Source organism: Salvelinus sp. IW2-2015, linkage group LG3, assembly GCF_002910315.2.
Source record: "Salvelinus sp. IW2-2015 linkage group LG3, ASM291031v2, whole genome shotgun sequence".
In the NCBI taxonomy this organism is placed as follows: domain Eukaryota; kingdom Metazoa; phylum Chordata; class Actinopteri; order Salmoniformes; family Salmonidae; genus Salvelinus; species Salvelinus sp. IW2-2015.
In genome coordinates, this window is record NC_036840.1 from 22073906 (window position 1) to 22089834 (window position 15929).

Consider the following 15929-nt stretch of genomic DNA (forward strand, 5'->3'; position numbering starts at 1 on the left):
CCACACACGCCTCCAACTCAATCATCAAGTTTACAGACTACACAACAGTAGTAGGCCTGATTACCAACAATGACAAGACAGCCTACATGGAGGAGGTGAGGACACTGGGAGAGTGGTGCCAGGAAAATATCCTCTCACTCAACATCAACAAAACAAAGAAGCTGATCGTGGACAGGAAACAGTAGAGGGAGCACGCCCCTTTCCACATTGACGCAACAGCGCCTCTTCATCCTAAGGAGGCTGAAGAAATGTGGCTTGCTCCTAAAACCCTCACAAACTTTTACAGATGCACAATTGAGAGCATCCTGTCGGGCTGTATCACCGCCTTGTACGGCAACTGCACCACCCGCAACCGCAGGCCTCTCCAGAGGGTGGTGCAGTCTGCCCAACGCATCACCGGGGGCAAACAACCTGCCCTCCAGGACACCTACAGCACCCGATGTCACAGGAAGGCCAAAAACAATCATTAAGGACATCAACCACCCGAAGCCACGGCCTGTTCACCCGGCAATCATCCAGAAGGCGCGGTCAGTAAAGGTGCATCAAAGCTGGGACCGAGAGACTGAAAAACAGCTTCTATCTCAAGGCCATCAGACTGTTAAATAGCCATCACTAGCCGGCTTCCACCCTGTTACACAACCCTGCACCTTAGAGGCTTCTGCCCTATATACATAGACTTGGAATCACTGGACACTTTAATAATTGAACACTAGTCACTTTAATAAATGTTTAAATAATGTTTACATAATGCTTTACTCATCTCATATGTATATAATGTATTCTATTCTACTGTATTTTAGTCAATGCCACTCTGACATTATTCAAACGAATATTTATATATTTCCTAATTCCATTATTTTACTTTAGACTTAGTAGGTCATTGTCATCCTTCATGTTGACTATAGTGGAGCCAGGAACATGTAACAGTGTGTCATAAGTAAATAAAAAACAATAAGAATGTGTTATTTATAACTCACTAAATCACCTTCCCATCTATTGATAACGTGCAGCTTCTTATCAAAGGGGGTAAAGGGGTTATACAGTGCCTTCAGAAAGTRTTCCGAAATTTTTGCAAATGTATAAAATAAGAAAAAACGGAAATATCACATTTACATAAATGTTCAGACCCTTAACTAAGTACTTTGTTGAAAGACCTTTGGCAGCGATTACAGCCTCGAGTCTTCTTGGGTATGGCGCTACAAGCTTGGCACACCTGTATTTGGGGAGTTACTCCCATTCTTCTCTGCAGATCCTCTCATGCTCTGTCAGGTTGGATGGGAGTGTCGCTGAACAGCTATTTTCAGGTCTCTCCAGAGATGTTTAATTCGGGTTCAAGTCCGGGCTCTGGCTGGACCACTCAAGGACATTCAGAGACTTGTCCCGAAGCCACTCCTGCATTGTCTTGGCTGTGTGCTTAGGGTTGTTGTCCCGTTGTCCTGTCGCCCCAGTCTGAGGTCCTGGATGCTCTGGAGCAGGTTTTCATCAAGGATCTCTCAACATCTCCACAGCATGATGCTGCCACTGCCATGCTTCATCGTAGGGATGGTGCCAGGTTTCCTCCAGACGTGACGCTTGGCATTCAAGAGTTCAATCTTGGTTTCATCAGACCAGAGAATCTTGTTTCTCATGGTCTGAGAGTCTTTAGGTGCCTTTTGGCAAACTCCAAGCAGGCTGTCATGTGCCTTTTACTGAGGAGTGGCTTCCGTCTGGTCACTCTACCATAAAGGCCTGATTGGTGGAGTGCTGCAGAGATTGTTGTCCTTCTGGCAGGTTCTCCCATATCCACAGAGGAACTCTAGATTTCTGTCAGTGTGACTATCGGGTTCTTGGTCACCTCCCTGACCAAGACCCTTCTCCTTCCGATTGCTCAGTGTGGCCAGTCGGACAGCTCTAGGAACAGTCTTGGTAGTTCCAAACTTCTTCCATTGAAGAATGATGGGGGCCACTGTGTTCTTGGGGACCTTTCAATGCTGCAGAAATGTTTTGGTACTCTTCCCCAGATCTGTGCCTCGATACAATCCTGTCTCGGAGCTCTACGAACAATTCCTTCGACCTCATGSCTTGGTTTTTGCTCTGACATGCACTATCAACTGTGTGACCTTTTATAGACAGGTGTGTGCCTTTCCAATTCATATAAAATCAATTGAATTTAACACAGGTGGACTCTAATCAAGTCGTAGAAACGTCTCAATGATGACCAATGGAAACAAGATGCATCTGAGCTCAATTTCGAGTCTCATAGCAAAGAGTCTGAATACTTATGTAAATAAGGTATTTCTGTTTTTTATTTTGTAAACATGTGCAAACATTTCTAAAAACCTGTTTTCGCTTTGTCATTGTGTGTAGATTGCTGAGGATTGCTGAGCATTTTTAAGAACGTAAACCATTTTAGAATAACAAAACGTAGAAAAAGTCAAGGCGCTGAGACAATTTTTTTTGTTAACCATTATTTAACTACGCCAGTCAGGTAAGAACAAATTCTCATTAACAATGACAGCCTACCGGGGAACAGTGGGTTAACTGCCTTATTCAGGGGCAGAACGACATATTTTTACTTTGTCAGCTCAGGGGTTCGATCCAGCAACCTTTCGGTTACGGGCCCAACGCTCTAACCACTAGGCTACCTGCCACCTATAAGGAAKTTATATAATCTTACTATCAGGCACACTATCTCAAGTGTCAAGTGTCAAATAACTATGTTTATTGCTCTTACACTATGTTCAAGGTGGTAGCCTACACAAAAAATGGAGGAAAGAGGGATGTGATGTCCATCACACATGGACCATTTCACTCGTTTTAGAGCTTCTTTCTTATATTTGGAAGAACTGGTAGATCCAAAGATTTTAAAAGTACTGAGCTACTTTTCTCTGTCTTTGCTAATTTCTGCCAAAGTTCAGGTTGCAACATATAATATTTACATGGGTTTTGCACACGCCTCCATGTGTTTTCTTTGAGTCTGTCGGTGCCTATAACCCAAATAATGCAATAATCATTGGTGGGTTGTGATGAGAGAAGTATATCGAGTCACGCGTGATATTCAAAACAATAGCATCATTCATGTCCAGGCTGTTGAGTCACTTCCTTATGTGAATCCCCATCATCATATTATATCTTGTTAAAACATCAAATGCTGAAAAATAAGCAAGATACGTTTTTTTWACTTTTGCTTTTTCAAATGATCAACAGCAGACAATCAGTAGCCTAGGCCCTAGGCTACACCCTATTATTGTTAAATATTTATTTGAAGCTTCTTATGTGTTGACCATTCTGAAGAGGCGTCTCGGGATTTGCCCTAGAATAAACTCAAACTGATGTATGACTAATTTCCACCAGTCACAGCGCATTATTTCTGTCCAAAATCGCGTTGTTTAAGGAGGTGTGCTGTGCAGACCAATCCAAACCTGTGGATCTATTTGCGTCACTCAGGGGGAGGGATAACAGAGAGGGGCTCGGTCTATAATTACGCCGCTGACTGAWCAATGATCAGCGACACGAGCGCCTAGGCATTTTAACAGTTAACTGAAAGACTACTAAACAGCTCAACGGTTTTCAACTGAAGATTTTGACCGTTTAAACGGTATAACATTATTATAAATAGGCCTATCACTTTAAGGTATTTATTTTAAGTCTACATTTTTAAGGTTTTCCTTGACGTTTTGCCGCCAGTCAAGTCTATCTGCCGCAGTTACATTAAGCCAATTGATAAATCGTTGCTTTTGAGAGGATTCAAGGCACATTACATTACTTCAGCATGTTTCCAGACTCAAGYACCGGGTGAGTAGCATAGACTATTAGCTAAATTTCATTAATTCCTTTCATGTTCTGGACGCGCTTCTCACATTGTTATGCAGGCAAGTGCGTAGCCTAATAGGGAATTGCATCAATCTATCATTGTATTTACTAACAGTACTCATCCGCAACTTGTATTCAATGTGGTGCTACTGTAGGCCTATCACACATGGTCAACTGTGCAAGTGGGGGACATAGTAGTGTGTGTAATTTTAGATAACACCAGAAATGGATTTGTGTGGATCGGACGATTCACATGCGATTGGGGCAGCAGATAAGAGTGTGATATTTTCATTGAGATTAAATKATAGTTTAAATCATATTATCGAATAAGAAAAAAAAAATCCTCCCGTTCAAAAAAACTCTATATACATATATATATATATGAATAGCAGGACCTTGGCTGCCGAACAGGATTTTTTATTATACAAGACAGATGTGGGAATCTCAATAGTAAAGGGTTGCGCGCCTATTGGCTAACATCGTTTCTGAAMATAAATAAATAAATAAAAAGAAAACCTACTGTAGGCTCTAATAAATTGTTCAGAAAAGCATAATAGTCAATTCACTCAATTTACTCTTATATATTGTAGCATAATATTTGATTAAATAATGTGTGTATCTTAAACTTTTATTCACAGTTATTCTGTGAGCAGGTGTTTGACAATTTAGTAATGCAACTTCACTTGAGAGAGGCTACGTAGGCAATAGCCTCATATATGAGGTGGGCTCAGATTCATGGTTATGGTCAGGCTATATGATGTAGCACAGAGTGTACACTAACACCATATGGACTTGTTTTCATAATACGATGGTTCTTAGAAATGGGTGTGTGTTTTAAGGTCAAAGTTGATACTCAGATACGATAACATAACAAACTGATATAGGCTTGAACAGTAGGGTGTTATAATAGGCTAAAACTATGGGCCGTGTGTGTGTGTTGACCTTTGTGAAAGGCAGAGGAGAAGAATGACTCCAGTGTGACTCTGATGGAATGTGTGTGTCTGTGTTTGTGTCCTTGGGAGATTCGACACTATGGAGGCTCACACTCATTAACACACAGACTTAAGATTATTGCTCAGAAACCGCTGTTTAATAAGGACACACACACTTCAACTTCCCATAGACACTCTGAAACACCCCGTGGCACATCAGCTATGTGTCGTGATCGCATTKACCATGACATCCATTTTGTTTTATTATAAAGTATTAGTATAAGTCAATTATATTCTAACGTGTGTCTCTCTTMTTTCTGTGTGTTTCAGGTACAGCTACGAGGACTGCAAGGCCACAGCAGACTGGCTGTTGGCCCAGACCTCCGTTCGCCCCGTGGTTGGCATCGTGTGTGGTTCAGGAATGGGAGGACTGGCTGACATGCTGAAAGACCAAGTGGCCTTCAACTACAAGGACATCCCCAACTTCCCCCAGAGCACAGGTATGTAGTAGTAGTGTATATCTATCTGTCTACTTGTTTTCTTATTTGGTGAATCTGCATTGCAGATGTATAGGGCAAGGTATATAGGGTCTACATTGGCCATGTTACCTAACCAGGGAGAATTCTGGGCTCAGATTATCGCCTATGAAAAACAGCTGCACTCTTAGAAAAAAAAGGGTTCCAAAAGAGTTCTTTGGCTGTCTCCATAGGAGAACCCTTTTTGGTTCCAAATAGAACCCTTTTTGGTTCCAAAAGGGTTCTACATGGAAATCACTTTTTCTTCTAAGTGTGGTTCTATAAGAAGGTTTTCTGATTGGTTGCTGTGCGTCGTCAAGTGCATTCTAATTGGTTGTTGTGTGTTACAGTGCACGGCCATGCTGGACGCTTGGTGTTTGGGACGCTGAAGGGAAGGCCATGCGTGTGCATGCAGGGACGCTTCCACCTGTACGAGGGATACGCCATCCAGAAGGTATGTCTGTCTACCAACATACCATGTGGCTACTGTAGGATTCAGACATATGGTGCTCTTCTGCATTACTTTAAATGATAGGTAGAGAAGATGGATTCATTATTATGCCTTAATTACAGGACAATTTTCTTGACAACAAGATGAGTCAGTCAAATACACAGGTAAAATATTAAATATACCATACATAGAAGTAAAGAGAATAAAAACACATAGTATTAAATCAACTAGCCCAGGTATTCCCAAACTGGGGTACGCACAATGCTGTCGGGGGTACGTCAAATATATATATATACAGTATATATATTTTTTTCTTCACATTTTTAAACAGTACATTTATATTTTCCAACGGGGCTATAGATTTGGGTGAGTTTTTTTTCTTGCCTGAGTAGCCTCATTTCACTGCCAAAAATAAAATGAAACCATCTAGTGTTCAGCGAAATAACAACCCAATGTCAAATACAGGTAGCCTAGTCAAATAATTAACATCCAATCACACTAACCGTTACTCTCTCGCGGGAAACCTTCACTCTTGCGCAGACATTTAGAAACGAAACATGGCCATTTGAAAAATAAGCCACAGGAGTTTTTGGAGTGAAAATAAAGACGACTTTTGAGTAATAGGACATGTATAAAAGCAACAGATACCATTAATAAGAAGGGGCTAGAAGCGTCKTATATGGTGAGCTACAGAGTGGCTAGGACAGGCAAGCCCCATACTATTGTGGAGGACTTAATTCTTCCTGCTGCCGTGGATATGGCTGGGACAATGCTGGGGGAAAAGGCCCAAAAAACTATACAGACAATGCCTTCATCAAACAACACTGTTTCACGACGCATCAGTGACATGGCAGGAGATGTTTTGAAACAATTACTGCTTCGCATACAAGCCAGTGAATTATATKCTTTACAGCTGGATGAGTCAACAGACGTGGCGGGCCTGGCACAGSTCCAGAAGCCGCRCTCCTAGTGGCCGGGGACTTTAATRCAGGCAAACTTAAATCAGTTTTACCAAATTTTTACCAGCATGTCACTTGTGCAACCAGAGGGAAAAAAACTCTAGACCACCTTTACTCCACAAACAGAGATGCATACAAAGCTCTCCTCCGCCCTCCATTTGGCAAATCTGACCATAACTCTATTCTCCAGATTCCTGCTTACAAGCAAAAACTAAAGCAGGAAKTACCAGCAGTGACTCACTCAATACGGAAGTGGTCAGATGATGCGGATGCTACTCTACAGGACTGTTTTGCTAGCACAGACTGGAATATGTTCCGGGATTCATCCAATGGCATTGAGGAGTCATCGGCTTCATCAATTAGTGCATTGACGACATCGTCCCCACAGTGACCGTACGTACATATCCCAACCAGAAGCCATGGATTACAGGCAACATCCTCATCGAGCTAAAGGTTAGAGCTGATGCTTTCAAGGAGCAGGACACTAATCYGGACTCCTATAAGAAATCCCGCTATGCCCTCAGACGAACCATCAAACAAGCAAAGCATCAATACAGGTTTAAGATTGAATCCTACAACAGCGGCTCTGACACTCGTCGGATGTGGCAGGGCTTGAAAACTATTACGGACTAGAAAGGAAAACCCAGACGCGAGCTGTCCAGTGACGCGAGCCTACCAGACAAGCTAAATGCCTTTTATGCTCGCTTCGAGGCAAGCAACACTGAATCATGCACGAGAACACCAGCTGTTCTGGATGACTGTGTAATAACACTCTCGGTAGCCGATGTGAGCAAGAGCTTTAAACAGGTCAACATTCACAAAGCCACGGGGCCAGATGGATTACCAGTATGTGTACTCAAAGGCATGCGCGGACCAACTGGCAAGTGTCTTCACTGACATTTTCAACCTCTCCCTGACTGAGTCTGTAATACCTACAGGTTTCAAGCAGACCACCATAGTCCCTGTGCCAAATGAAGGGAAGGTAACCTGCCTAAATGATTACCGCCCCGTAGCACTCACGCCGGTAGCCATGAAGTACTTTGAAAGGCTGGTCATGGCTCACATCAACAGCATCCTCCCGGATACCCTAGACCCACTCCAATTTGCATAMCGCCCCAACAGATCCACAGATGATGCAATCTCTATTGCACTCCACACTGCCCTTTCCCACCTGGACAAAAGGAACACCTACGTGAGAATTCTGTTMATTGACTACAGCTCAGCGTTCAACACCATAGTGCCCACGAAGCTCATCACTAAGCTTAGGACCCTGGGTTTTAACACCTCCCTCTGCAACTGGATCCTGGACTTCCCGACGGGCCGCCCCCAGGTGGTAAGGGTAGGCAACAACACGCCTGCCACGCTGATCCTCAACACTGGGGCCCCTCAGGGGTGTGTACTTAGTCAAATCAAATCAAATTTTATTTGTCACATGCACCRAATACAACAGGTGTAGTAGACCTTACAGTGAAATGCTTACTTACAAGCACTTAACCAACAATGCAGTTTTAAGAAAATACCAACAAAAAAAGTTATAAATAAGAATAGCAAATAATTAAAGAGCAGCATTAAATAACAATAGCGGGGCTATATACCGGGGGGTACCGGTACAGTGTCAATGTGCTGGGGCACCGGTGTCGAGGTAATTGAGGTAATATGTACATGTAGGTAGAGTTATTAAAGTGACTATGCATAGAGAATAACAGAGAGTAGCAGCAGCGTTCCGGGGGGGGCAATGCAAGTAGTCTGGGTAGCCATTTGATTAGCTGTTCAGGAGTCTTATGGCTTGGGGTTAGAAGCTATTTAGGAGCCTCTTGGACCTAGACTTGGCGCTCCAGTACCGCTTGCCGTGYGGTATCAGAAAGAACAGTCTATGACTAGGGTGGCTGGAGTCTTTGACAATTTTAGGRCATTCCTATGACACCGCCTGGTGTCGTGAGTGAACTCCCTGTTCACCCACAACTGCGTGACCAAACACGACTCCAACATCATCATGAAGTTTTCTGACGACACAACAGTGGTAGGCCTGATCACCGACAACGATGAGACAGTCTATAGGGAGGAGGTCAGAGAACTGGCAGTGTGGTGCCAGGACAACAACCTCTCCCTCAACGTGCGCAAGACAAAGGAGCTGATYGTGGACTACAGGAAAAGKCGGGCTGAACAGGCCCCTAYTAACRTCAACAGGGCTGTAGTGGAGTGGGTCGAGAGTTTCAAGTTCCTTGGTGTCCACATCACCAACGATCTATCATGGTCCAAACATACCAAGACAGTCGAGGAGGAGGGCACGACAAAACCTTTTCCCCCTCAGGAGACTGAAAAGATTTGGCATGGGTCCCCAGATCCTCAAAAAGTTCTACAGCTGCACCATCGAGAGCATCCTGACCGGTTGCATCACCGCCTGGTATGGCAACTGCTCGGCATCTGACCGTAAGGCGCTACAGAGGGTAGTGGGTACGGCCCAGTACATCACTGGGGCCAAGCTTCCTGCAATCCAGGATCTATATAATAGGCGGTGTCAGAGGAAAGCCCATAAAATTGTCAGAGACTCCAGTCACCCAAGTCATAGACTGTTTTCTCTGCTACCGCACAGGAAGCGGTAAGTCTAGGACCAAAAAGGCTCCTTAACAGCTTCTACCCTCAAGCCATAAGACTGTAGAACAATTAATCAAATGGCCACCGGACTATTACATTTTGTACACTGCTGCTACTCGCTGTTTATTATCTATGCATTGTCACTTCACCCCTACCTACATGTACAAATTACCTCTAACCTGTACCCCCGCAAACTGACTCGGTACATGTACCTCCTGTATATAGCCTCATTATTGTGTTACTTTTTATCTTAATTTGGTAAATATTTTCTTAACTCTTCTTGAACTGCACTGGGCTTGTAAGTAAGCATTTCATGGTAAGGTCTACACTTGTTGTATTCGGCGCATGTGACAAATAAAGTTTGATTTGATATCCGTTATGTTTATGGGGGGTGAAACCGGGACAACATGGGTGGATATTTTTTAAGTACTGGACAGCTTTGTGACATCAAATGGACATTGGTAGTCAAAATGTGTTGGTATCTGTACTGATGGCGCAAAAGCCAATACAGGAAGACATAGTGGAGTGGTAACGCGCATGCAAGTAGTTGCTCCCGACGCTACTTGGGTACACTGCAGCATCGAGAGGCTCTTGCTGCCAAGGGAATGCCGGGACAGCTTGAAAGACGTTTTTGACACTACAGTGAAAATGGTTAACTTTGTTAAAGCAAGGCCCCTGAACTCTTGTGTATTTTCTGCATTATGCAAAGATATGGGCAGAGACCATGTAAAGCTTTTACAACATACTGACGTGCGCTGGTTATCAAGGGCCAAAGTATTGAAACGTTTTTGTAAATTGGAGACGAGCTTAAGTTTTCTTTACTGGCCATAATTTTCACTTGTGTGACCGCTTGCATGATGATGAGTTTCTCACACGACTGGCCTATCTGGGTGAGTTTTTTCTCGCCTGAAGATCAGAGTCTCAGGATTACAGGGATCTCCGCAACTATATTCAATGTGCGGGACAAAATGAGGCCTAATGATTTAAGAAGTTGAGCTCTTTTCTGTCTGCATTGACAAGGACACCCATAGGTTTTTCCTTCATTGTATGATTTTTGTGTGCAAATGAACTCAAGCTTACGGACAATGTCAAATGTGATATAGCAAAGCACCAGAGTGAGTTGGGTGTGCAATTATGCAGGTACTTTCCCGAAACGGGATGACACAAACAAACCCTGCCTCCAGTCCACTTACGAATCTGAAACAGAGAGCCTCATCGAAATTGCAACAAGCAGTTCTGTGAAAATTGAATTGAATCAGAATGCAGCTGCCAGATTTCTGGAAGGGCTGCACTCAGAGTTTCTTGCCTTGGCAAATCGCACTGTTAAGACACTCATGCCCTTTGCAACCACGTACCTATGTGAGAGTCGATTCTCGCCCCTCATAGCATGAAAACTAAATAAAGGCACAGACTGTGAGTGGAAAATGATTAATGACTGAGACCTCTTCCAATCAACCCAACATTGCAGAGTTATCTGCATCCTTCATGCACACCCTTCTCATTAACCTGTGGTAATAATTCAACATTTTTGATTAACAAATGAGGTTTTATATCTAAGATTGCTAAATAAAGAGCAAAATTATTCTAGGTTATTATTTGTGCCCTGGTCCTATAAGAGCTCGTTGTCACAACCCGGCTCGTGGGGAAGTGTCAAACTCATTCTTATATTTATATAAATGTATCTTATAGTGTTTGTGGCAGGCTTACAATATGGCAAAAAACAACATTTGAGAGTGCGCTGACCCTGTGCTAGAGGAGGTACACAGCTGAAGGTTGAATGTTTGAAGGGTACGGGACTATAAAAAACTTTGGGAACCACTGAACTAGCATATATTAGAATACCACATTTTAGCTGTATATTGTAATGGAATACCAGTATATTGTGATATGTTGACATGTACAGAACCAGTCAAAAGTTTAGACACACCTACTCATTCAACCGTTTTTCTTTATTTTTAATATTTTCTACATTGTAGAATAATAGTGAAGACATCAAAACTATGAAATAACACATATGGAATCATGTAGTAACCAAAAAAGTGTAAACAAATCAAATATGTTATATTTGAGATTCTCATAGTGAGCCACCTTTGCCTTGATGTACAGCTTTGCACACTCTTGGATTCTGTCAATCAGCCTTCATGAGGTAGTCACCGGGAATGCATTTCAATTAAGAGTGTGCCTTGTTAAAAGTACATTTGTGGAATTTCTATTCTTATTACGTTTGAGGCAATCAGTTGTGTTGTGACAAAGTAGGGGTGGTGTACAGAAGATAGCCCTATTGGTATTAAAGACCAAGTCTATTTAGGCAAGAACAGCTCCAACTAAACACAAGAGAAAACGCATAGTCCATCATTACTTTAAGACATTGAAGGTCAGTCATGCGAAAAATTTCAAGACTTTTTGAAAGTTTTCTTCAAGTGCAATCGTAAAAAACATCAAGCGCTATGATGAAACTGGCTCTCATGAGGGCTGCCACAGGAAAGGAAGACCAGAGTTACTCTGCTGCAGAGATACGTTCAATTAGAGTTACCAGCCTCGAAATTGCAGCCCAAATAAATGCTTCAAGTTCAAGTAACAGACACATCTCAACATCAACTGTTCAGAGAGGACTGCGTGAATCAGGCCTTCATGGTCGAATTAGTCAAAGAAACCAACTACTAAAGGACACTAATAGGTAGTAGAGGACTTGTTGCGGCCAAGAAACACGAGCAATGGACATAGACCGGGAAATCTGTCTTTGTGAGACGCCAGAGTAGTGTGAACGGATATCTCTGCATGGTAGTCCACCGTGAAGCATGGAGAAGGAATGGTGATGGTGTTGGGATGCTTTGCTGGTGACACTGTCAATGAGTTTATTTAGAATTCATGCACACTAACCAGCATTGCTACAACAGCATTCTGCAGTGATACGGCCATCCCATCTGGTATGCGCTTAGTGGGACTATCATTTGTTTTTCAACAGGACAATCACAGCCCTTACACATCCTGGAGGTGTGTTGTATTGACCAAGAAGGAGAGTGATGAGTGCTGCATCAGATGACCTGGCCTCCCACATCACCCGACCTCAACCCAATTGAGATGATTGGGTAAGTTGAACCGCAGAGTGAAGAAAAGCATCCAACAGTGCTCAGCATATGTGGGAAACTCCTTCAAGAGTTGAAAGGTTGGAAGCATTCCAGGTGAAGCTAGTTGAGAGAATGCCAAGAGTGTGCAAGGGTGGCTACTTTGAAGAGTCTAAAATATAAAATATATTTTGATTTGTTTAACACTTTTTKKKKKGGGTTACTACATGATTCCAAATAATGAAAAACCCTTGAATGAGTAGGTGTGTCCAAACTTTTGACTGGGAATGTATGCGTGTTCCAGATCACCCTGCCTATGCGTATCTTCAGCTTGCTGGGTGTWGAGACGGTCATCCTGACCAACGCTGCTGGCGGTCTCAACCAGGACTTCAAAGTGGGAGACATCATGATCATGAAAGATCACATCAACATGCCCGGCTTTGCTGGCAACAACCCACTTGCTGGAACAAACGACGACAGGTAGGCTTGGCAAGTGTGTCTGTGTGTGTGTGCGTGCGTGTGTGCGTGACAGAGAGAATTTTGTTGAACTTCTTTACACTGACAATAGTTATGTGTAGGGATGCACTGATATGACATTTTTGGCCGATACTGATATCCGATATTTTCCTTGCCAAAACACCCGATACCGATAACCGATATTTAACATTTTTAGTGGCCTTTTAAGCATTCTAGTACAGTTAAATAGTTGAAACACACACACATACACTAACCAAAAAGTTATTTTGTTGGCATTTACGTATGTCCCCATTACCAGTAAAACATAATCAAAACCTATTTCTTTCACTTACTTGCTGTGCTGTTTCGTTGTTCATTTGTTCTGTCGTTTAGTTCTCAACCAGGATTTCATTGTACATGTCAAGCAGTGAAGTTTCAGCTCTGTCTGTCTGTGGCCTCTCTTCCTCAGTGCGCACTGTCGCTGTGTCCATTTCCATCTTGTCCAGCTGTGTCTGTAACATTTCACGTAAACCCTGTTTCTTGTCGGCATCGAAATAGCGGTCCTTGTACCTAGCAACGAGCATGGTGGCGACACAGTAAAGAGGCTCAGAGAGAATGCCACCTAATCGCTTCATCACAGCCTCTAGTAGAGTACTTTTTCAAGTTTTAACCCCATGGTCTGTCTGCAGTTTTGTTGAGCAGGCATTTCAATGCCATGACATCACGTCTGCTGCAGACGTAGTTGATTAGCTTATTTCTCGAGTCAGTTGTTCGAATGGAGCTAGGAGTGTGTTCATGTTTCCACGTTTCAAACATGTTCTCAAATGCCATTGAAATGACAACAGAGGTATGAGAACCAGGACATTCTTGAGTATGCAATACTGCTTTGCTCAGTACGAAATCCTCGTTGACCCACTGTGCTGTCAGACTCAGCATGCTCATGRGTCTGACATCGCTCGTCCAAATGTCAGTCGTGAAGCTAATAGCAGTGACGCCCATAGCAAGTAGCTCATGGAGGTGCGTTTCAACAATACTGTGTAACTCCGGTAGGGCAACATCTGAAAAATAGTGGCTACTTGGTAGTGTGTACCGGGKCTCGAGGTGCTTGACCAGTCGGCGAAAGCCAACATCATCCACGACAGAGAACGGTTGACTGTCAAGGGCAATGAATTSCATTATCTTGGCGTTAATGGATTTMATCTTTGAGTTGTCTTGCTGAAATGTTCTTACTCTTTCAAATGACTGCTCGACTTGAACTTGTTTAGTTGTTGGTAGTGTGCACTTTGTTTTAATTCTGCTTTTTTTCTAAGTAGTCGCTGAATGTCTGGGGGTGATGCACTTTCAAATGAGTAATTAGGTTTGTGGTATTGAAAGATTTCACTTTCTCCCCTCCTCGGGAAATAATAGCAGCACAAACGTTGCATATGGCCTTTTTGTTATCTTCCTTTGAAACACCAAAAAAGATCCACACAGCAGACATTGTGGGCTAGGTTAGGAATGCTGTGTTGCACGTGTAGCGCTGTATTTTTCGTGGCGTCATTACGTCATCTACCTACGTTATATAGGTATGCACGTCAGCTTTGACATCGGTTTTGCACATCGGCATTAAACTAGACATTCCAATGTTGGCATTTTTAGCTAATTTCGGCCCATTCCAATATGCTTACCGATATATCGTGCATGTCTAGTTTTGTGGCATTGAGGTGTAACCATCTCTCCCTTCCTCCCTCTCTCGCTTTCCTAGGTTCGGTGTGCGGTTCCCCTGTATGTCTGAYGCGTACGACAGAGAGCTGCAGCAGCTGGCTGTGGATGTGGGACAGGAACTAGGCTACGGTGACTTCCTGCGTGAGGGCGTATACTGCGTCCTGGGCGGGCCCTCGTTCGAGACCATCGCGGAGTGTCGCATGCTGCACAAACTGGGAGCTGACGCTGTTGGTAAGTCTCATCTCCACCGTGCCTTCCCCTAGTTTTAACCACAAGACCGTCACAATCCTCCGTTCATTGCAGTTGACATATTGAACTCAAAATCTTCTCTTATATTGAGGAAACATAACTGATGCGGTTATCAAACGTATTTTCCCTATGTCTGAACTGGTCTAACATTCTTTCTCTCTCTCAGGCATGAGCACGGCTCACGAGGTGATCGCGGCGCGTCACTGTGGCATGCGTGTGTTCGCCCTATCCCTGATTACCAACAAGGCTGTGATGGACTACGACAGTGAGGAGAAGGCCAACCATGAGGAAGTCCTGGAGACCGGCCAGCACCGCGCCATCCAGCTGGAGAAACTGGTCTCTACCATGGTCACCCGCATGGAATACAACAACACCAACGCCTAAGTGAACGAATGGAACCAACCWCCAAACTCATCGAAATAGAATTCCTACAATGGGAATCCCATTTAAGACAATGGGTGGACTGGCGGCCATTTTGAGTGTACCAATGAAGTGTAAGTGAAATTGCCTTGGTCTGAGGTGCAAAACAAATTCTAGGAATTCAATTTCTATGGTAAAACTGGCYCTGGATCAGTAGAAACCGACCGCCTTGAAGTTATGAAACCCAATGACCTGCTTTTGACACAACATTGCCTGATCTGAGAGCTGTGTGGAACAGTCACTTACTGGCTGACCTCTCACCCTCACAGTCCCTCTTTTTAAAACATTCTTCCCATTTTCAAGATGATGGTGTACATTCCTGTCATGAGCGACTACAGGCTGTCTCAATTTTTTTTATCATTATTATTATTGTCTATTATAAGTTGATAATGTTTACTTAATATTGAGCTACATGTGTAAATGTCTTGATTTAACTTAACAATGAGAAAGCTATGAATCTGCTGTACATGTCTTTTAACGTATGTATCCCGTCTATAATGTACATTAGCTGTTGACGTAAAGTATTATTTCTGCTCTTGTTTTTTTTTAATATGAATGTGCTTACTAAAGTTTATATTTATTCCTGTGATTGGAGGATTTATTGGTTAATGATACCAAAGATTGTCTATTATAGTGACAAGATAGTCAAATGACCGCTCTAACAATGGAAATAAATGTCCTCAAAGATGGAAGGCAGGCGGGAGGAGGTGAGATCAGGTGGGACCATTCTAGCCAATGAGAGGGCATATACGCATGTGAACAACAGTAGTTTTTCTCAAAGTTGCCTTTTT

The 15929-nt window shown here is 43.1% G+C and overlaps 1 protein-coding gene across 1 annotated transcript; it reads left to right on the top strand.

Moving 5' to 3' along the window:
* Positions 1 to 3485: 3485 nt before the first annotated feature.
* LOC111952564 (purine nucleoside phosphorylase) lies at positions 3486 to 15727 on the top strand. The gene is made up of 6 exons (XM_023971386.2): positions 3486 to 3774; positions 5055 to 5224; positions 5590 to 5693; positions 12614 to 12789; positions 14510 to 14700; positions 14885 to 15727. Exons 1-6 carry the CDS (start codon positions 3752 to 3754, stop codon positions 15100 to 15102), a joined length of 882 nt encoding a protein of 293 aa, XP_023827154.1. The 5' UTR covers positions 3486 to 3751; the 3' UTR covers positions 15103 to 15727.
* The last annotated feature ends 202 nt before the right edge of the window (positions 15728 to 15929 follow it).